Here is a 22,942-nt window from a genome sequence, read left to right on the forward strand (position 1 = left end):
TGTAACAAAATGTGGTCACGTCCTGTCCATATTTGGCCAGTGATTACAGTGGAGACAGAGGAAATATGTACACAGCCAGGGGCCTGGTGTTTACAATCACACAGAAACAGGAAACGCACAACATCTGCTCTCTGAAACTGTTCCTTATTAAGGGGTTGTCACTGGGGTCATCCGTCACCCCAGCGATGACCCTTGGGTCATCTAAAGACAGCCCTGCTAATCTCCCACAGTGACAACTATCGGCACTACGATTGATTGATGGGAGTGTGTGTATATGTCAGGCAGAAGAGAGAGAGAAAGAGCAACAGACAGAGGACAGAATGTAATGTGTGTGTCTGTGCGAGTGTGTGGAGGGAAACTTTTACGTGAAGGCCAGCGGGATCAGCTGACGGCTCAGTGGGACATCCCAGTTATTTGAGCTGCTGAACTCCGAAGGTAACCTCAGAGTGCCGACTCCCTTCATCATCTCATGCTGATGGTAAACCTCAGCTTTCTAAATGGTACTATATCTTCCCCAGTGGAACCAAAGGTAAACCAGGAGCTCTCACTTCCTAACAAAATCTTAATCCAACTCCTATTTACACCCATCAAACTGAAATGTCAGTCTTCTCCAACCCCAACAAATCTAGAAATACATCAAGTCACAGCCTGTCACACCTGGCTGACGCTTTAATCTGTGATGTAGTCTACTTCCCTGAATGCTATGGCTGAGACATCTACATGAAATAATGCCTCTTAAGCAGTTAAGAAGTTGCATGAGATGAGCGGAGGTTAAAAGCTGCCACTTACAGGGGGCTCCGAAATATCGCAGTGTGACCTGTGAAGTCTTGACCTCCCCGGCCACATTTTTGGCCATGCACTGGTAGACCCCTTGGTCTGTCTCCCTGGTGTCCTGGATCATCAGCGTTCCGTCTTCCAGCAGGTTCAGACGACTGTCATCGCGCATGTTTAGAGCATTGCTGCACACAGGAGGGCACACAGATACACACCACAACTGATTACACATAGATCAAGACATGTATTCAATCTATTCTCATTATGTTCTTTTCTTAATTCCACTCTCAGAGATGGCTGTGTAATTATTGGCATAATACCTATAATTTTCTTTATATGAAAATGGCAGTGGCACAGCTCAGTGACTCAATTTATGGGATCTGATCACATGCATTAATGCATGTGATCAGTCAATCTGGAACTAGCTCAAAGTCTTTTGTCGCCTCAAGTTATAATGTGTAACTTTTCCACATGAAAACATTTGGTAAGGGTCCGTTTCATTAGGACTCTTGTCAGTGACGTCATATCCCCTGTGTGCTGCGTCTGTGTTGTGGTTGCCTGTCAGAGGCTCAAAATAGACTTTTATCCAGTTTTCCAGATAAATAACATCCACATACACTTTTTACACCTTGGTCGTTTTCTACCATATATTTTATCCAGATGAAGGATTTTAGTCATCGGACGCCTGGATTTTAAGTTATCAGAGGTCAACCCAAAACCAGCGCTGCAGGACGTCCTGTGTCCAACACACAGCACTGCTGAATCACTGATTTTTAGAGTGAAACTGCCTGACGTCTCTTGTCCGTACTTGCACCTATATGGCAGAAGTTGCACACTGTGCGTTTCTCAGGACCGTAACATTAAGTGTCTTACTTGTTCCTGAGCCAGATGATCTGTGGTTTGGGGTTGCCTTCAGCCCTGCAGGTGAAGTAGACAGTGTTCCCTGATGTAACGTCCACGTCCTGGGGCTCTGAGGTGATTCTGGGTACCTCTGGAGGAGGAAGTCAGATTGGGTGATAATCAGATTGGGTGTAAATGCCTTTCCATTCATATGTATGTTCCTGCATCAAGCTTCCAGTGGACCTGCCAACATGCTGCACACATTCCCTCCGCCGCCCCTGCCCCACACACTCGGTGTACAGTAGACACAGAGGCACTCTTTAAAAAGTTTCCAACATAGAGAGGAATCCATGGGATGGAGATAAATCTGTGAACACCTGTGGGTAAACCACACCTAAATCCATAACAAGCTGCAGAAATTCAGACAAGAGTATCAGCCCATCTCTCCCCTTACCACCAAATGACTCCACATTAACACTGGGGCTGGTAATTGCAGCAGCTTGGAAATCCTGTTTGTGGCAACCCAGCCTCATTAAGGCCCACTGAGGAGGCTCATCACTTGTTCAGGGAGGTGGCACTTAATCTCAAGGAGGGTGGCTGTTTTGACAGCTGTTCCACCCGCTGCGCATTGTCCCGCCCCTCTTACAGAGGGAGAGAATAAGAGGGGAGGGAGGGGAAGGGGCGTGGCTTCCACCATGTTTCTAAGCAGACATTATTCTCCTGCTGTCTTGCTATGCAGACACATGGGGGGGGGGGGGGGGGGGGGGGGGGGGGCAAGAATGGGCACGTTGGGGCCATCAAATTAGCTGCAGAGATTTCAATGTGGTTGAGTTCCAGTCAGCTGCCAACGAGCCCTGTATGGCTCAGACTGCAGCATTCAGTGGGAGCTGAATGAAACACAGAGCTAAGACAGTGGGATTTACTGCTATAGAAACTAACCGCCTGTTATAGAAACCGACTGAAAATAAACCACACAGACTCGCACTTTCTTCTCTACTTGCAGTGTTGAAAAGTAGACTGTATACACTGTATATACACAGTAGATTTGAGGTGAAATCCACAGTGTATTGATACTTTGACAGAATATTTTGAATATAAAATAAATCAAACAAAAAATCAATGTATGAAAAATGACAAAATCATATAAAATAAAATGTTTTTACTTGCCTCCGTCATATAGATAGAAGCTGTGGTCAGAGTAAATGAATGTTGGTCAGAAGGGATTTTAGTGGTGACAAGTTTTCATGGCAGAGGAAAAGCATCTGCTTCACTGAAACATCTTAAACCACTTCTGCTCACCACAGCTATTTTTCCTAAGGCGACTAAATTATTCTTCACTCTGTTCACTACATCATCTTCTTCTTCTTATAATTTAAATTCTAAGTTATATGATGCAAGAGCAAAAGTTAAATCAAGTTTTCATGTACCAACCCATTAAAGGAAAGTTTCAATGCGCCCAAATACACAACAATGACAAAGGTTGCGGGCCCCTCCAATACACTACTCCACTCATTCACTCATGAACACACACGCACACACACACACACGTACACACACACACACACACACACACACACCCTCATAGATGGACTGAACAGCAGCTGGTGGTCTGATACTGGAGAGACCAGAGGCCAGATTCAGGGGCTCCTGACTCATATTTAACCCAGACCAGAGACACAGCTGCTGATGTGTGACGACTGAAACAGCTGGTGCCTGCAGACCTCAGACACAAGAAGAGGATACACCTGCGTGTGTCTGTGTGTGTGGGGGTGTGTACGTGAGACAGGCTGAGTAAGCTTACCTGCTATCTGCAGGAAGGCCTGCTGAGGTTTTGTATATAGACTGAGTTTTCCTTCAAGTTGGGAGACTGTGTGTAAGAATAGGCACAAGGAAAACTCATGTTCCTATGCAACCCTCTGTGTATGGCCATGTGTGCTTTCCAGTTATGTGTTCCTCTCAGTCTCAAAAGTTTCCCCAATTTAAAACTCAATTAAGCCTCAATCAGGTGGTCCTCCCTGGGTGGTGTTGTTAATGTTGCAGCACAGTGAAGTTCCACAGAGATAATCCGTCTAATTTCCACCATAGTTGGCATCACAATGCAACAGCTGAAAACGATTGAGTCTTAAAATACAGTTTACAGTGTAAATTAAACAGATCCATTACCTAAAAAGCCTCCCTGCATTAATCTCTCACATACATACATGACTGTCCCTGCTTTGAATGTGCCAACAAACATTCTCTGATATTCCAGAAACATCACAATCAGTGAAAAGACTTTTTTTTTTCTCTCCGTACCACAGTTGAGCTCCTCAGCAGTGAGTGTCGCCACCGATCTGCCCTGCAGGCGGCTGGGGTAGTCGCAGGTAGCAGCAGCTTGGGCATTACCCGACTCGGCGTACTGCTTCAGCAGGTCAGCCAGCCACAGCAGCTCACAGTCACAGTTTAATGCATTGGAATCCAGTCGCCTGAACACAACATGCACAGACACATATTCACAGAGCAAGTGAGACACGGTCCATACATAAAGCACACAGTAACGACATGTAACTGCACGGCTGTGTGTGTGTGTTTGTGTGTGTGTGTGTGTGTGTGCAGCAGTGTTAGACAAATCCGCTCTGGCAGTTTATGAACTAGAATTGGTCTGGCATGGCTCAGTCCAAACAGTGGGGGCTCAGCAGGACCATACTGGAAGACACTCTCTTCCTGCCGTGGGAAACTATCTCTGTGCCTGGCCTCGTCTTCTGGTAACTGATCCAGCTCTCACTTCTACCACAATGTGTCCATTATCCATGACATGCCGCTCAGAAAATTTGACTGGCAAAGCTTTGCACTAGAGAGGCTTTTTATGAAGCTCTTGTTTGATAAACTAGTTCAGAAAGTGTGTTATGAACAGATTCGATTTTTAGACACACTCAACCTTTCAACGCCAAAGGGATCATTTATTTATTTATGTATCCCTCATCACCGACCGCCATAATCACAGTGAAGTCAGTGTTAGTCTACTGCAGGTTTCTCTTAGGGTCTGTTTTTAAACACACTGGCCAGGAATCTAACAAATGCCAAAAACCCATGTATGACTGAGAAAAGAGGGGAGAAAACCATTGGAAGAGGCCAAACTGATTGTCCTTCACTATCTGTTGGCTGGAGGAGGAGTCTGAAGCTGTATTAGAGATAAACAGCCTCAAAAGAAAGGGAAAATGAAGCATGTTTTGTGCATGACAGATAGCAGAATTCTCTTTGCTTTTCCTGTCATACCCCACCCTGCACAGTCCCCTCCAGTCTCCGCTGCAGCTGACTCAATGAGAGAGAGCTATGGGAAGGACTGTGAGCCTTGTGTCAGAAACCATCTTGCAGCCAGAGAAGCGTGAGAACAGCGTTGTGTGGTTCCACGGCATTTAACCAACACACAAGCCTCACTTGAGACAAGGGTGTCATGGGGGCAAAACTACAGAAATTGATGCAGACATGCATTCTCGCACAGCTGTTCCAGTGGTTGTTAAGAGGCTTTTCCACTTACAATCGCTTCATGGCCTGAAGATGAGAGAAGGTTCCCGGGACAAGCTGGGTAATTCTGTTGTTGTGCAAGAACCTGAGCAAAAAACAGAAAAGCTATGAGATGATTTATCAGTGTCCACATCTGTATAGCCTGTTATAACTATGCAGCTGTTTTAAAAGAATTCCCAAAAACCCCTCTGTTGATTGAAGTCTATAAATGTCTGCATCTAACATGAGAAAATTGTATAACATGAATGAATAAACAGTTTTCAGAAATAACATTTTTTAATTAATTTCCCCAAATACCAGTTGAGAGCTTTATACAAATACTGAGTATGTTCCCTTTGTCAATATCATATTCCATTTTCCAAATGGGACAAGAAATATGATCATCTTCCCAGACATGCTATGACTGCTCAACTTGATGACCCCTGAGACTTGTATTTCTTGGCTAAAAGCAAACATCAGAAATATTCCTTTTCATGTAAGGCTCTGCCCAAAATATTCCTCCAAAACTATTCATTTTTGGATAACTATAAACCAAGGTAATCTTTGATGCTGTTGTTGATCGTCTATCCCAACCTGTAGGAGGCCTATCTACAGAAATGCTCTCTGGACACATCGCCAAAACCGCTGCTTTGACCGTGACCATGGAGATATTCCACAACAAGCCACTCAGTGTGCACCTGGGAATTCCTTTTTTTTATTGCAGGTGTCCCTCCACCTCCTCACCCTCTTCAGAGACTGGAGAGTATGGATATACTGGGCAGCCACTGGCCCATAAACAGGGACAATGAAACAGGAATTTAACAGGACCCTTTGACATCTGGTGGAGAGTTTTAGCAGCATTGACTACATCACATCTGCATGTTGACAGGAAAGTTCATATCCAGAGCTTTCACAGGCAGCGATAGGGACTAACAGGCTACATATGAAACATTACTGTAATCTGTGTGCAAGAGAGAACCACAGCTTTAAACAATTTAACTTACATATCTGATTGACTGTTTACTGACAAAGGATATAGACATGTTCACTGTGAAACATTATGACATTATGGACAGCAAGGACAACAATATTAATATCACTACTAAATATAATATGAGGTTGTTACATAAAGATAACCTTTTCACAGGACAAACATGCGAGTGGTACATAAGGTTAATTGAAGGTAAACTACAACAAGTGATGTCACCATGATGTTTTTTTGTCTGTTCTTGTCAGGAGGCATCATGACTTCACAGTGCTGCTAGTTTTGCCTCCAATGGAGGATCTGATGGAGGATGTGGATAGTTCCCGCAGGAGTGACTTTGCTGAACTGTGCAGGGTTTGTAGCTTCCTGCTGGAGTGTGGAGGGAGGGAGAATGCTCTTTAGACAAGCACCGTCACAACCACTGTCATGATCTTCCCTGAGGACGAAGCCGTGAAGAGGGGTTTGAAGTTGAAAAAATGCCAAACCCCTGTTCTGATTGCAGGAGGTGGCCGTTCAGACGCACAGCTTAAAATTAAGACTGCTCTTAAGAGTTTATCACAGAGGATGGACAGGTTTGAGGCTGACCTAAACCTCAGCCAGGAGTATTCCTCCACCTGGGCCTTGATGTTGTGCTCGAGAGGGTGGCATGGATGATGACATCATGCTGTCTCTCCTTGGTCCACACTTTGGTAATGCACATCTGCACATCAGTCAAAAGGGTAGCAGGCTGCAACAACAGTTCCGCGTACAGGTCGAGGGTTGCTGGGAGGGAGTTGTGGCAGCAGTTTACCTGCAGTTCCAGCAGCAGCCTGCCCCATATTCAGGGCTCCAAATGTCAAGGACCCACTATCAGAGCCCATGTTAGTGGAGGAAGTTCAGGGTCTACTACAGAAAGGAATCATTTCAAAGGCCTCACAGTGCACAGCAGAGTCAGTCCATCAGTGCAGGATAATGGTTTACATCCCTCTATCAGGTTTGTCCAGATTTCTTTGTTTTGCATTCCAGTTGCAGGTTCTGACATTCAGCCTGTTGCTGGCACCAAAGATTTTTTTCCTCCGGTGGTCTCAGCTGCCTCAGCCCCCCTTCAGTTGCTCATCCCCAAAAACCTGCCATACCTGTATGACTGGTTGATGGGAACCCTTCTCCAGATCAAGTTATCCAAGGGCCAGAGAAGTAACTGGACCAGTGCCACCAAATAATATTTCATTTCACTCACATATGGCACAAAATGCTTGCAATGTATGGCACAGCTGCAAACATACGTGGTTGCAGAAAAATGTCAAGACCTATTTTAAGGCTAAGATAGTGCTGGAAAACAGGCTTTTCAATCATGTTATTAGATCTGGGACAACAGTTGATTATTAGAGAGGCATTCAGATTGTTCTTTTTCAAAAGTGGCTTAAAAAGTGCAGTTTTAAGGGCTGGCTGGAAATAGCCTGAGAAAATACAAGAGTTGACTATTTGCAGAAGATCTGATGCCATGCAGTTAAAAACATTTTTGAAAAGGCCTGTGGGCAGAGGATCAAGGCAGCAGGAGGAGGACTTCAAATGCTGCACAATTTCCTCCAAGGTCTCACAGTTGATAGGATCAAAGGTTCCTGCTTAAGGGAAGTTAGATTTAAGATTTTTCAGACTTTTTTAAGGCAAGTTGGAATTAAATTTAAGGAAAGTCATACCTGGGAAATACCTGGCATCTGCTGACTTGGCAGTTTTGTGTTTCTCACTCTGCATGTGGGATTCCACTGTTCTGATTCCCATCATGGGAGTCTGAAAGGCTTTCTGCACAGGGCACTGTGCCTCGCATACATTGCCTGGTACCACCTTCAGCCATGCCACGGAATCTTGGTTGAGTTGTCGATTTTCATTATTTCTGCACTTCCCCATGTTGTCACCAGCTAGCAGACAGTGCATCTTACAGAGTGCTGTTGGTTTCACTATTCTTTTAAGGATCTGCACGAACCATGATCACACTGATTGAATTTGGTTTTAAGTGGACATAACATAGTTCCTAGACCTAATATGGAGGAACTGACAGCTTGTCTTATTTATTTTGTGAGTAAACAATGAGGCAAACTCATTCCATCACTTAATGGAAGAGAGTTCATGGGCTCCTGACACAGAAGGGTTTCTCAGCTTGTCGACAGCAGTAAATAAGACATGTTCATTAGTGTCGTTTTTAGCGATGACATTAGAGAAGAAGGGCTGCCTTGCATTTCTCAGTTCTAAATTATAAATTCAATGTCTCTCTTTAAATATGTCATCTTGAACCTAGAGATTCAAACAAGATAGCAACTCAATCGCTGAACCAGATTTCAGGTGCTTGATTAAATCTTCTACCTGCCAAAGAGCTGACAATTCACAGAGAATGAACTTACAGTCGTTCCAGCTTTGGTAGGTGGGTGAATGACTCTGGTTCCAAAGACTCAATGTTGTTGAAGTGCAGGTACCTGGAGAAGAACAAAGTGTAGACAAAGCACAGTAAACCTGGATTAGGGCTCCCTGTCTGACTAAGTATAACATCATTGTCCTAGCAGGCCCTAAGAGGTGGGTCAATGAGACCCCTGAAGTGTATCAAACCATACACTTACAAATTAAAGGTTAGGGAAATGAAATCCAACTGATGGCTGTGTGGTAACTGTAAGGGTTCAGTTGGGTATCTGCTTGTTTAGGCAGGGAAAGCGTAGCTGCAGCAGCAACACAGACAGGCACAGAAAGACTAAAGCAGCAGAAATGGTAAAATCAAATTCAACATTCTTCTACACGTCTTCCACTCAAGAAAAATCCTTCTAGTTTTGTCTCTGAGTCCCAAATGTTGATTCTTCGCTGTGTTTTTACAAGCTGTGCTGAACATCCAACATTATGTCTTTGGGTGTTGCCTTAAGTATGTGTTAAAGAGGGGCCAGGATAGAAAAACACAACACAGTCCAGACAAGTGAAAGACAAAAAGGCTTAATGAAGCCAGCAGTAAACTCATTTTAGAGGCCACTTAATCCCTCCTCTAGGATGAATGAGCATCCCACACCAGTTATTTCATTACACTGTCAGAACTGTGAGATCCAGCATAGCTGTTACTATCTCAGACTAGATGATTATTCCTGTTTCTGACAATCTGTAAAACAATTCCGTGTGATCCTGTGTGAAAAACCCACTGGCCTGCTGATAAAAAAAAATTAAACAGTTGACTGGTTGCGGGTCATATAGTTCTTTGGAGTTATTTATTCCCCTGGAGAAAGCATGTAACTTCAGGCTTTGGCATCTGTTGCCCAGGGTGGATGTTGAAGAAAAAATTTAAGTGTGTGCAATCTGACTCAAAACCTGTCACCCGCAGTTGAAACCCTTCATTATTGTAGCAAAATTCAAAACAGCTGCCAGGCACGGAGCCTGGTGTTGGAATTGCTTTTCCTCGATGAATTAGCCATTTGTTCTCTAATACGGTGAGAGTGAGGTATAAGTCAGTCTCCTCCAGCAGTACAGACAGCCTCATTTGCTGAGGAGAAGGCGCCGACCAGCTGTACTGGTTGTGACAATGACGTACTGGCTTATCAAGATACTTCTGTTTGATGATCACTATTCTGCAAATACAATCCATATTTATAACATCAATAAACAGCGTGCTAATGTGTCAAACATGCCAGTGTATCAAGACACAACAGGGGCAGAGTTTGTTTTTTTTTTTTTGTAAAAGTAGCACAAAACTAGAAGCTTCTGGGTGTCATGACTTACAGGAAGTAGTTGAATTTTATCACACAGACTAAACATACAAAATGCACGCAAGGTTGCTCACAAATAAACACTGATTACAACAAACTGGAGCAGAGGAGTCGGCTCCTGCAGTAACAGCAGAAATGCAAGTGACGCTCTGCAGAAACTCTGTCTCCAGCACAACACTGGCAGCACCACTAGCAGCACAGGAGGGCTAGCTGTCATGGGGGGGGGGCATATCTGTTGTCCTGACCACAACACATGCGACTCATGCAAAAAAAAGGACCAAAGGTGGTCAGCGCGACATACAAGGATGGATGCACACACGTCATGCATGGTGGCGGTAGGAAGGTGGACATGGGGGAGGAGGGGTTGGGGGGTCACTGTAGTGAAAACTAACTGATCAGAGCTATCATGACACCTGTGTAAGGCCAACACAGTCAAGTCATGCAGTGTTCATAAAAATGATGCCAACATCTGTGACGTGCTTGGCACTATTACATCATGTGACTTAGCTCGTAAATCTCCTCTAACCGTGCAGACCTTACCAGGCTTCATGAGCTGTTTATAGCAATCTTTCAGGAAGGGGGGGGTTTACAGACAGAGAGACAGTAGGTGGGGAGGAGGAGGAGGAGGAGCAGGGAGAGCAAAAGGAAAAGGTGGACGAGGAAGTTGGTCACTTACAGTTGCTCAAGAGAGACAAGCCCCTTAAATGCTTGTCTGTCAATTGATTGGATTTCATTCTTGTACAAATAGCTGGAAGGAGAGATAATCAGTAACATTAGTAACACACACTCACTCACACATGATCATCTGAACACTAACTGGTTATTATGAGAGATGGTAGAAAGGATCAAATTAACACTCATTGTTTAGTTGCCACTTAATACTGATATGATGCATGTTGTGCTTCTCCCTGTACAGTATTTTTTCTGCAGATGGAGATGGGTGGAGGGGGCTGTTTTCTAAAAGCCAGCAAGTATTTGGAACAGGTTTTCAAGAAAATCAGTCACATGGCACAATTTGAACTTGTACTGAGCTTCATGTTGAGCGCTGGCTGTCAGATTACAACTGTTTTCCACATCAACAGTAAATTGTTCTCTCTGCAGATACACATGTGCTTGACTAAACAGAGATTAGACGTGGACTGTGAAACTCCAGTGGACAGTTCAGTGTGTGATGGAGAACTTCACAGATCAATCTAAAACTGTGGAAAACATCACACAGTAATGGGCAACAGTAAAGCAATTTAACACAACATCAAGACTTTTTATCACACAAATATAATACTACACATCCCTCATAATGCAGTCAGTGAGACCTACTATCAGATTATATAGGTTTAAATTCAAACTTGCACACCTCAGGATAAAGGAAGAAAATGTTACTGTCACCATGGTGTGTCAAATAAAAACACGTCATTGCCAATGGACAAATTGGCCCTGTGTTGCATCTTTTCTCCATGTCTCCACTTCTTTCAGTGACTTCCACCTTTAAACATTGAAACAGACTTGAGGTTCTGTGCAGCCTGTGTAGGATCAACATGATGTCTGAGCACGTCTTCTTCTCCCATCATTCATGTTTAAAGAAATGTGATACCAGGCTCACAGCTGTCTGCCTTTTCATCTCTCGCCTCTCTGTTTCACTTTCCGCCACTGCACTCATGATGAGGCACGATGGGAGATAAAGATCTCCGTCCAACACAAATGACTCAATGTCTGGAAAAATAAACATCTTCTTTTTGTCGCTGCATGCCCTGTGAAATGCTATAACCTGTCTGTGTCAGGTGTGTTACCACAGAAGGTGAAAGGAGAAAACAAAAACTTATATATTACATGTGTAATATAATGAATGATAAAGACAAATTAAGCTGAGAGAGAAAAGGCTGCTGCTGGAACACATGTACCCGAGGCCCTTCTGCTAACAAACGACTGTCGAACAAACCAAAACTGTCAGTACATTTCCCTGCACAGCAGTTCTGCTCAAAATACTGATGGTAATGAAAACTTGGATGATCAAGTGTAATGTTAAAACTTCCCGACATGAGCCTGATTGTTTTTTGTGAATGAATGTGAAACACAGCTGACTGCAGCCTCTAGTGTCTCTGTGTGCACAAGCTTCGCGTGTGAGGTTTACGTGGGAAACAGGATTCGGAAGTTGTGGGCTCAAATCTCAAGGGGCATCACTTGACCAGACATCCTCAGATGGTGGTATTACTCATCAAAAAGGAGGCAGTGTGCACGTAAACAGCCTGGCTGAAAACACGCATCCAAAAATCACCTCATTTCTTCAAAACTGTTTTTGTTAGACTTTTGGTTTAAGACTTTAGAGGACCCCCCCCCCCCCCCGACTGCTGTCGATCACTTAATTAAACGATCTGAAGAAAAACAAAAGCTATACATACATGAAGATACAGGCTGCAATAAAAGAGATGTACATTAATATAATCTGATGCAAACACAGCCCCGAATAAAGACTCTGTTCCTAATAATGATTACATAATGGGTGTAATGCAACTGAATAATTGGAAAAGGAAAAAGCAAACAGTGAGGGGCTCCCACAAAGAGGCGTATTGACCTCTGTTTGACTTGTTTATGGAGGTGGTCGTGGGAGAGAGGGGCCGTTGTGTAGACAGCCACCCGGTCATTAGCTTTGGAGGACATGAAAGATGACAGGGAGTGGACTTTAAAGGGGTCCGAGGGAAGTGAAGAGGTGAGAAGGGAGATACAATCTAGCCCCACAGCTGTGGAGCACTGAATCAGCAGGAAGGGAGAACGGTGGGGGGGGGGCTGGGGTGGCACCTTACCCTAATCACACAGGTTGGGGCACTGGTGCAGGCTTTAGATCAACTCTGCTTTAAAGTGACAGGGGCTCTGTTATTATAGTTACTGAATAGCTATGATTAATTACAATGTAAAGAGTGGGGAGGGGGGTGGGGGTGTTCCTGGAATGTGGATGTTTGTGTTGTGTGTTTGTCCCCCCTCATCCCCCCACCCCACCCCACCCCACCCCACCCACCCACACACACACACACACACACACACACACACACACACACACACACACACACACACACACACACACACACACACTCTTCCTCCTCTCTTGCTGAGTGGTTTACAGTATTTTATCAAGTGTGCAGCACTTATCCAGAATATAAGCTGGGCAATGATGTAACAGTGACACAGGCCTTCGGCAGTGATGCTATAATATTCTGTCTTTATCAGCCCTTAGACAGACCTGTGCAGACAACGGGCTTTGCCCAATCAGAGACAACACAAAACATGATGTTATCTCTAGGAATCATCTCACAAAAAAAAAACAAAAAAAAAATCATATAAAGTAAATGAAATATCTTCAGGTTTTGTCCCAGTGTTAGACTACTGTACGTAGTGGAGCTGTCCTCTACAAGGACGTGTGTTGATACATCGTTTGAGAAGATGCATCATCTCCCTGCACTTTTCTTTTAGCTGCCTCACAGAGCACAGAGCAAATCCAGCAGCAACAGCGTAGCAAACTGTCAACTTTACAAACCGAGTCCTGGCTTAAAAATGACCAAAACCACAAACTGTCTTAGAAGCAGAGACAGGTGGTGGAAATGGAGGGCGGCACGATGCTGGACAGCTGCTGGCCACTCTGATATGGTGTCCGGCTGACGGTGCTGTCAGCAGCAGTCTGGCAGGAGAGAAGCTCCGCTGTGCTATGGGATTTCATAACTGGGCTGTGACGTCAACATTTACTTTACCGACTGAGTGGAAATCTGATGTTTTCACATCCCAGATGATGAGCAGACATTAAAACCAGGGTTTTCGGGTAAAACGTGAGAGTCATGTATAAGAGTTAGAGGTGCTGACAGCCCTGGTACGTAGGTCCTCTGACATCTAAACGAGGTGCTCAGACCTGAACTAACTGTGAGCACAGACGGTACTGTGACCACAACTGAGCCCAGTGGGATGATAATGTAAGTGACTAACAAAGTGAGCAAACTAGCAATCCCACAGAGACCCTGAGGCCACACACACACACACCTCAAAACCTCTGTTCTCCACTCTGCCTGCAGGTCAGGACTTCCAGACATGTAAGTACAGAGGATCAGACAAAGGGAGACATTTCACTGATGCTGCTTCCGTGAACTGTGCTGATATTTTTCCAGGAATATCAGCTGTCCTCCACTTTTATAGTCTTATACGGTCATATTTTTTTTTTTTTTTGGGGGGCAACAAAAGTGTCAGACATGTTTCACCATGCTTTTTCTTCTGTTGAGTGAATAAACATGGGCCTTTCCCTATTAAGACTGAGAGAACAAAGATACATTGTCTCAAAATCTAAAGAAAGAAAACTGCCGTGAGGGCGACTCACAGATATTTGAGGTTTTCCAGGTCTTCAAACGCCCCCCTGGGGACCCTTCTTATATGATTGTTGTTGAGGAGGCTGTGAAGAAAAGAAAACAGGTGATTTTGAAGATACAAGACAGTAACCAGTGGGACAGAAAGTCTGGCCTTGCCCGTGTCTATATGAAGACAAGATGAAGTATAATGTTATTTGCAGTTGTTTGCATCGGTTGAACTCTTACCTCTGTCTCAGCTTGTTTCACTATCTCATTTTGTTCTGCTGTGTGAAATCATGAGGGCAGGGATTTAAAACCTGCACTGTAATGTCTGACTAATCATTTCTTCCATTGTTTATGTGGTAATACAACATTATTGTAGATTGATTTTTCCTACCTAACAAACATTCAAAAAAAATACTTCTGATCTGAACGCTTCTGATATGAAATCTCCAGGGTGAGATAAAGGCACTCCCCTACATCATCATTACAGACATACAGTATTTCTGTCTGTTCAACAGTAATATTGGACAAAGACTGATAGACTTTAGGACTACTCAGTGTGTGGAACTGCAGCCTGAAACCACAAAGAGCTGTTCAGGATATAAAGCCCTCAGCAGTCCAACTGGCTGGCTGCCTGGCTGATAGGAAAAGCCGGGCTTGTCTCCCACCTTAAAGGACTTTTCTACACGTTGAAAATAAATCTAAGCCACCATGTCTGTGCCCTGCACATACTCTCATGTTTATTAACTATCGTGACTCTATGACTGACTCCACACTACAGCTTCACTTTTAGTGTTGTTCTATAAGGAGAAAGCATCTCAATAATGTTTGCAGGAATGTGAATAAGGTGAGGTGTGTCTGATTTATTCTAGTGCTCAGCTGAAGAGTCTGAGCTGTGACCATATCAAGATACTGATGTGGCCACATGAGCCCATGCCGCACACATTCCTTCGACATTTCAAGACGGCTGCTAAACTAATGTACTGACCATTAAAAATACAATACTTGGAACATTTCTACTTTATTAGCTTAGCAATGCACCATCTAGCAGCCTGGACATATGATAAATAGCCCTGTGGGTGGAAGTGGAAAAATAAATTCCTCACAGATTACGAGCTGACCTACATGTGTGAAACCACAGCAGAACAGACCAAGAATTTGCCCGTGTGTGTGTGTGCGTGTGTGCATGTGTGTGCATGTGTGTGTGTGTAATGCAAACAGGACTTTCTGAGGAAGTGACAATCATTCTGCAGACCGCTGTTTAAAGGAAATGGGCTTGATTAATTTTCAATAGGAGTCTTCTTGAGGCACTGAAATTTCTCACTAACAGGATGTCATTACTCTGCAACCACCTTCCACCTGAATGTTATGTAGGAAGACATCTCATACCAAGAACAAGGTTATACTATATGTCTACAGAAGTTCACAGTGGTGCATGCAGAGCAGGGACAAAGACTTACAGTGTGTTGAGGTTCTTTAATCGTCTGAAGGAACCCGGCTGTATATCCTTGATTTTGTTGAACCTCAGGTCTCTGCAGAAAGAAAAGTAAGAAAGAAATATGTTCATATTCAAGAACGTATATCATTCAGTAAACCACAGAGAAAAGCTGTGCATAAATTCAACAGTTATACTCGGAGGATTTCTTAAATGTCCCATATTGTATTAAGTGAGATTTCCATGTCTTTTCTGATTATAAAGCAGGTCTAGGTTCTACATTAATACTGTGAAAGTATCAAAGCCTCAGTCCACAGAGAAATGCACACAGCCTGTATTCAGAAACTGAGCCTTAAAACCAGCCGTCAGGACTTCTGGAACTTTGTGATGTCACAACAAAGCAGTCAGTGCTCTCAGTCATGTCCCAAGCCCCGCCCACCTGGACCCACCATCCAACCTATCAGGATTTGGTTTCTCTGAGTGTTTACCTGAAATCTGCTATATTTTTATTAAATCACTCAGAAAACAGCCAATCAGAAGAGGGGCCCAGAGCCTCTCTTCTGATTGGCTGCACACATCTGCATGACCTGAAGACCACAGCAAAGCCAACATGTGAAAAAACCCTGACGGATAATTGGACACATTACTCACCTCACAAGAATGCCTTTGTCAAGCTTTAATCATGAGAGCAGATTTATATAACATTTGCCCCAAAGATAACAACCACAAGGGTAGCTGCAGCACTCAGCAGGCTGCAGTGTGTCTCCTCTGTAAAGATAATATAGGCTGACATGACACTAATCACTCTTTGGTCTCACAACAAATGACTCAGCATGCCCTGAACGTGACAAGCTAAAGACCCTAATGCTGCAATTAGCCCAGTGAAGGTAAAATCATTCTTAACCCCAAATGTGTAATGTGAAATTTGAGCATCTCATCTGAACAGTGATGTTATGTTTACGGAGCTTAGGCTCTGAGTCATCTGGCCTTTAGCTAAACCACTTAATTAGTTTTATTGTAAGATAAGTTCTGCAAATAAAATATCAGGAACGTTTATAGAAGCTAAAGGTGAAGATTTAATCAAAAAATCATTCACACCCTCTCCTAACTTATGGTCTTTATCTGTGATTTGATCCACAGCACCCGTGGTGCAACGAGACGACTGAGAACACCTCCAGCCAACCAGACGAAGAGAGCATTCGGATGGATTGCTGCACAGAGGTGAGGGAGAGCTGCATCCACTTTTCTCTCCACTCCCCCAGTAACAGCTTGGACTGTCTACCAGCATTCTTGTTAGCCAATGACCTTACAAAGTAAATGCTCTGAGACTGGGTCACACACACTTCACATACTTCACTGATTATGCAAAAACTGTTAAGATACCAGCGGGATGAGAATCTGGAGATCAGTATTTTCGTCAGTTTGGAGTAAAAGAAAAGCAGCTTTAGTGTTTGCTCTTTTTGATTTAATGTCGATGCTTTATTTATCCATTAGCTTAGCTTATCATCTTGTCTACTTCCTTTTACGCACATCAGGCAAAGCACCATAAAGCTATACTTCACTGAGTTTTTGCTTTCTTGTATTTCTGTGAAAATGTGAGCCAAAAAAATAATAAATAAATAAAAAAATCAACTGATTTCATAGCCAGTGAAATGTTTATGGGTCATTCGCTCAGTAAAAACCTTCACACATGGATCCAATCAGACTGAGTCCAGCTTTTTCATATGCTGACTTCCTTTTATATAGGCTGAGAGCTCACACAAGAATCCACTCAAGGAGCTTTTCTGTAACTGATGTGCTTTGTGAGCAACATCCTTCATGGTGATACTGTTGTTTCTGGCACCACCTTTAGTGACTGAGAAACTTCATTAAGTTCTAAATGTCAAGATGATAAGTGAAGGAGTAAGCAAATCTTTATTTATACAGCACTCTTCAAAACCAGTGCTTCACAAAGCACAAATGAAAACATACAATGACAACAGCGAACGGATAAATAATTCAATCAAAGACCTTACAATGATTGACAGAACAGTACCGTAGTGTATAAAGTGAGATGTCCATGTGTTTTTTGGATTATAAAGCAGGTCTAGGTTCCATATTAATACTGTGAAAGTATCAAAGCCTCAGTCCACAGAGAAATGCACACAGCCTGTATTCAGAGTTACAACTGAGTCTTAAAACCAGCTGTCTGGACGTCTGGAACGTTGTGATGTCACAACAAAGCTGTCACAGCCCACAGCCATGAATCAGAATCAGAATCAGAATCGGTTTTATTGCCAAGTATGTTTCCACATACAAGGAATTTGTGCTGGTGATTGGTGCAATTGACCCAAGCCCCACCCACCTGGACCTACCATCCAACTACATTCAGATGATTTTTGGTGCTTAAAACCACAAATATATCTTCTTATGGATATCAACACTTCAAAATAAAACACAGGAGAAGAGTAAAATAGGGGACCTTTAACTGCTGGCTCTGTCCAAACCATGTTACCTGAGAAATTAGAAGGGTTTACTCAAGAGTGCTTAGCATCAACATGTTTGTTGTGTTTGATGCACTAGGAAAATGAACTGTCCTCTAAATGGAGAGGGGGTGAGGGTCTTTCATGGAAAGAACAGGGATCACTGCCAGGTGAAGAGGTTGGAAACATGTCTCTCCAGGCAACAGGCCCATGGTGCACAGTTTGCTGCCCAGACATGTTGAAGCAGGGGCAGTCCTGCCTGCCTGCCTCCAGCTCTGAGGGATGAAGGTAAGTAGGAGGAGAAGGGGAGCAGGAGAGCAGGGCTACATGCTGGTTCAGGCACCACCCGTCTGAGCTGCACAGTGCACATGAAAGCAGTGCTTCTGATTTCTGCTGAGGGAAGTTAAAAGGAAGGGTCATGCTTGTTTCACAGAATTCACTTAAAAGCTTGAAGTGGCTCAAGCCGTGTCCTCTTCACCCCACATACTCAGGTGGACCTTAGTCCAGATCCACATCAAAATACAATTTGAATTGGACTTACAGGAAAATTCACACACACACACACACACACACACACACACACACACACACACATCTTTTTAGCAAGAACATTACCTGAGTTTGAAGCTTGATTTAAAAAAAAGTGAAAAGGCATGTTCAACATCAATAAAAGTTAACTGTGTAAGACGGAGGGGACTAAGAAAACCTTGTTCATTTTACTTGGGTAAAGAATGAGCCCAGTTTGTTCAATTTACAATCAAACAATGATCACTTCCGGGGGGGGGGGGGGGGGGGGGTCAAATGCCACTGTGACACCAAACAAAAGCTCAGAGGTAAGAAACACAAAAACTTCACCGGCTGAAGTCATCACATCAAGGAATCTGAATTTTCACCCACAACCAACTCCCCACTGAACTGATCTGCCCCTGCCTCAGCTTCACATCCTGAGAGCCGAAATCTAGACAAATGAAAGTGTCACATTTCCCTTGAATACAGAAATATGTGTTGTATACATGTGAAGTGTTTTGAAATTGCAAAAAAAAAACCCCTTCAGAGATATTGCCCTGATTAAACACAATACTCTTGATTGCTGTGGGTGAACGTGGTGTCTCACTTCCTGAGATGACTATGTTTGTAGGGAAGGCTAAATAAGCGAGGTCGAGCAGAGTGTTGTCTGCAGGGTGTGTGTAAAGCAATCGGCTGTCCATGAGTCTCCTGGAGGTATTACAGCTGATGACATCAGCACCGGCGTATCCCACAGGTTGCTCTCAGGCTTGCAGTGAGCGAGACTGAAAAGTTGCTTTAGATCACAGACTGGCAGCACTGGCACACTGAATTGGACTGTGTGTTTGTCTGAGTGATTGTTTTGTCTGCAGAGCTGTTTATAAAAACCTTGTGTGTGCCAAAAAACCTGACCCTGTCCGTCCACCACAACCCCAGAGATGGCGATTTGTTTCACACTAATCACACTTCATCCCCTGCTCAGAGCAATAAGCCTGATACTAATTCATAAGATCTACACAAACATCAGTGCTCCTTTAGCAGGCATGAAAGCAAAAATCCACAATTGTTTGGTTACAGTTAAACAGGAAGTAATGACTACATTGTGTCAGAGGAGCGGGACGGTCTGTAAAGCTGCTTTGTGACGGTTTATTGTACAAGAGAAGAGCAGGGAAGAAGAATGAGTCAGTCCACAACAGGAAGAAGCACAAAGAGGACATTTAGTAAACAAGGAGTTTGAAAGACATTCTTCAGCAAATAGTTCATTTGGCAGTAACAAAAAAATGAGCACAAATTGCCGAACATTTGATGATATTTATTGCAGGACTTATTAAATGAGTCTGTTAACTCCCATTACAGTGCTTTGATGGCACTTGGCCAGTGGGAGCTATAAAACAGCGAGGCTAACAACCCTGCAAGGGGCTAACAACCCTGCAGAGGGGCTGACAGGCTATCCTAGGTTTTGCCCAAACAGAGAGCCTGAAAGTGAACAGCTTCCCTGCTGCAACAACAGCACTAATACACTGAGAGTACAACAAAGGATCATTTGATTTCTTCTTGAAAACAAAGAGATGTGTCATTTGCCCACACAGGATGGCAGGCCTGTGACTGAACATGCCATGCTCATGAGAACTTTTCCATTCAGTTTACACCTCGAGAAGATTCTCTACTGTGCTTCTCCAGAGACTGAACGGATGACTTTACTAGTAACCTCCCTTGTTTGCTCTGCAGGTTTTTGGCATAAACCAAACTCAAAAGATAATTAGGATGACCTATTTAGACTCAGACAATACTGACAATCTGCTGCAGTGTCTGAGAACACAGTGTCTGAGATGAAACTGCGGGTCCAGTGAGTGCACTAAGGTGATTTAGGGACAGAGTGACTCTGCCCCCACACATGAGACCTATGAGTGCTCCATTTACCTCGGACGCCAGCTGTCAGAGCTGGAAATGACGTCACACCTGAGTCAACTGCGTTCCAGTACAAGTGGGAGGCTTGTTATTGTTGTTGCTTGCTTGCTGTTGTTATTATTAGCAATACCAGCTGATGACAACACATTTTGCTATATTTTGCACATACAAACACTGAAGCAACATGTCCACAGACAGAAGTTGGACAGTACTGTGTGTACGATGGAGTTAACGAGACGCAAATAAACAGATAAGCTAAAAAAAACAACAAAGAAAAAAAACAGTGTAATATGACAGTTTTAACTTGTGTTGATGTGCAGAGCAGCCATCTTGGATTGTGAAGTCAGAGGTGGTGAGAGTCTTCTGACTTTCTGAGTCAGAAATCCAACTTCAGAGGTGTTCCAATTGAAAATTCCAACTGGGAAGTTAGAGGAATTCTCTGTTCAAATGGAACGCACCATTTTTGCACTTACTGGCCATTAACATTTAACATTCCAACAACTCTAGTCAGGGGACTGACACATTTACTAGACAACAAAAACACTTATATTTTAGACTCCTCCTGTAATATCCACACAATATCATGAGGAAAAGTATAAGGCTTCACTGGCCAAAAGCCTCCATATGGGAGCTTTGAGTTTAATGCCCCTGATTCTGAAATTTCAAAGGTAATTTTGAACACTGAGAGGAATTTTCATCCCGAGACCTGATCTGAAAGCATTGCTAGGTAACCTTAGCAACGCTGTCAGATCAATAAGTAATTAGTTAATGTAAACTGTCAAGTTCAAACAACCACGCCCCCCTTAGCCAGGCACCTCAGACCCTGTGAGAGTTAATGGCTCTTAGAGAGAAATCTACACACACTGACACAACTCCATGTCAATCACAACAGTGCAGTTTAAGATGCTGGACTGTTCTGTTCTAACATCCAGTCTCAAGGAGGAAATTATTTACTGAGCAAATGAGTTCTTTATATGTCCGCCAACTTCAATTGCAAACTTTTTTTGACCTTGTACAACAGGATTTAATCAATTCACAATTTTCGAAGCCAAAAACTGCTGGTATTTGTAAATTAGAGCTGTTATTGGTCAGTGCTTTGTGCAGATTTTAACAGGGTTTTCCCTTCCATTATAAGACTTGGGCAAAGGGCCTGAGGCGAATGAGGAGAAAAAAAACGATGCTGAGAGTTCTCTACTGCTCTGCAGAGAAAAGGCTTTAATAATAAACAGCACGGAGGGAAAATGAAACCTGTTGCCTTCCATTTGGGGTTCCCAGCAGCCACTGCAGCTTTAGAAACACTGAGGTTCCTCTCAGTGAGCTGGAGGCGCACGAGATGTGTGAGAGGAGAACCAGGTTGCTGCAGCCACTCAGACATCCACTCAGACAGTGACGCGTCTACAGATGTCAGACCGAAGCCAAATGCTGTTACATTGAAAGAGATTATCACCTGTGTTGTCTCCCTCCCTCTCCATTCCCCACCAATATTACGTTTTTATCATTTTTATACAATGCAACCATTACTGCAGTTAGCAAACTAAGGACGTTAGCCCATTAAATTCATAGTTTCAGTCTCAAATCAAATTAAAAAAAAATCTAATTTTCTCAGAAACCCCCAGACCAAAGGACTTAAGAGACAAATACAGTCAACTACAACCTTTAAAAACAGAAGGTAGCGCCAATACACATGACAGATTTAGTGTGTGCACAGTTTTTGGTTTCACAGACAAAGACATGATTTTACAGTTGCTGAAAACGTGCCCTGTAGCTGGCAGATGGTTCAGGTGCCAACAGTTGTGCTGCATCCATGTGTTTGTGACCGCTTGTTGCTAACCTGCCAGACTCCTGCTCTGATGTAGAGGCTGAGTTACTGCTCTGAAATGACTGTGTGAAAATATGTGATAGCTGGAGCACACTTGTTATATAATCGGTGACTCACAGGGCAGCACCAACAAGCAATATCTGGTACTGCCACTGATGTGCTTATTCACATCTGTGGCATTTCCCGTATGTTAAGTTTGAATGTTTCTGTTTATTCACAAGGCAAACAAAAAAAAAAAAGAGGACAACAGCTGCAAGGAAAATTTCATCAGAGGTGTCTGTAAATTCTCATCTGAGCCAGGATGACGAGTGAACCTGGCTGCTGCCCAGCTCCACCAGCATCTGAATGCCATGTGTGGACCTCTCCTCTCATTCTCTCCCTCCCTAGTCAGGGAAGTCATTTGGCTTTGTGACACATGCCCAAGTGGGCTTGCCAAGGACTCTCAGGCGTGCATGAGTCATTCTTAGTTAAACAAGAACATGGCTGGCTCCTCGCTTGGTTGGAGGGTACAGTGAACCAGGATCTCCAAACATGGCTGCGATAGGTTCTCTGCAAAACACATCCAGAGTAAAAATGACAAGGATTTGTTTCTTGTCAGAGGAGTGCTGGTGGACAGCAAGAGCAGCAGCAGAATCCTAACAGAGCCTGAAGGATGTGGAACGCTAAGTACAGCTGAAGGTCATCACAAATGAGTCACTAT

General features: G+C 43.5%; 1 protein-coding gene across 2 annotated transcripts in view; it reads right to left on the bottom strand.

The window, feature by feature from the left end:
• LOC139614123 (peroxidasin) overlaps positions 1 to 22,942 on the bottom strand; it is a 54,623-nt gene that overhangs the window by 25,563 nt on the left and 6,118 nt on the right. The window contains exons 2-9 of one of the 2 annotated variants that reach the window (XM_071471282.1): positions 15,575 to 15,646; positions 14,144 to 14,215; positions 10,469 to 10,540; positions 8,458 to 8,529; positions 5,132 to 5,203; positions 3,910 to 4,079; positions 1,648 to 1,765; positions 790 to 959 (exon numbers count right to left, since the gene is read on the bottom strand). In XM_071471282.1, coding sequence (XP_071327383.1) covers positions 790 to 959; positions 1,648 to 1,765; positions 3,910 to 4,079; positions 5,132 to 5,203; positions 8,458 to 8,529; positions 10,469 to 10,540; positions 14,144 to 14,215; positions 15,575 to 15,646 — 818 coding nt within the window. The remainder of the gene's footprint in view (positions 1 to 789; positions 960 to 1,647; positions 1,766 to 3,909; positions 4,080 to 5,131; positions 5,204 to 8,457; positions 8,530 to 10,468; positions 10,541 to 14,143; positions 14,216 to 15,574; positions 15,647 to 22,942) is intronic. The other variant, XM_071471283.1, reaches the window with a different exon arrangement.

Source organism: Trachinotus anak, unplaced genomic scaffold (genome assembly GCF_046630095.1).
Source record: "Trachinotus anak isolate AG129_WGS33_773 ecotype Australia unplaced genomic scaffold, CSIRO_AGI_Tana_v1 ptg000033l, whole genome shotgun sequence".
In the NCBI taxonomy this organism is placed as follows: Eukaryota; Metazoa; Chordata; class Actinopteri; order Carangiformes; family Carangidae; genus Trachinotus; species Trachinotus anak.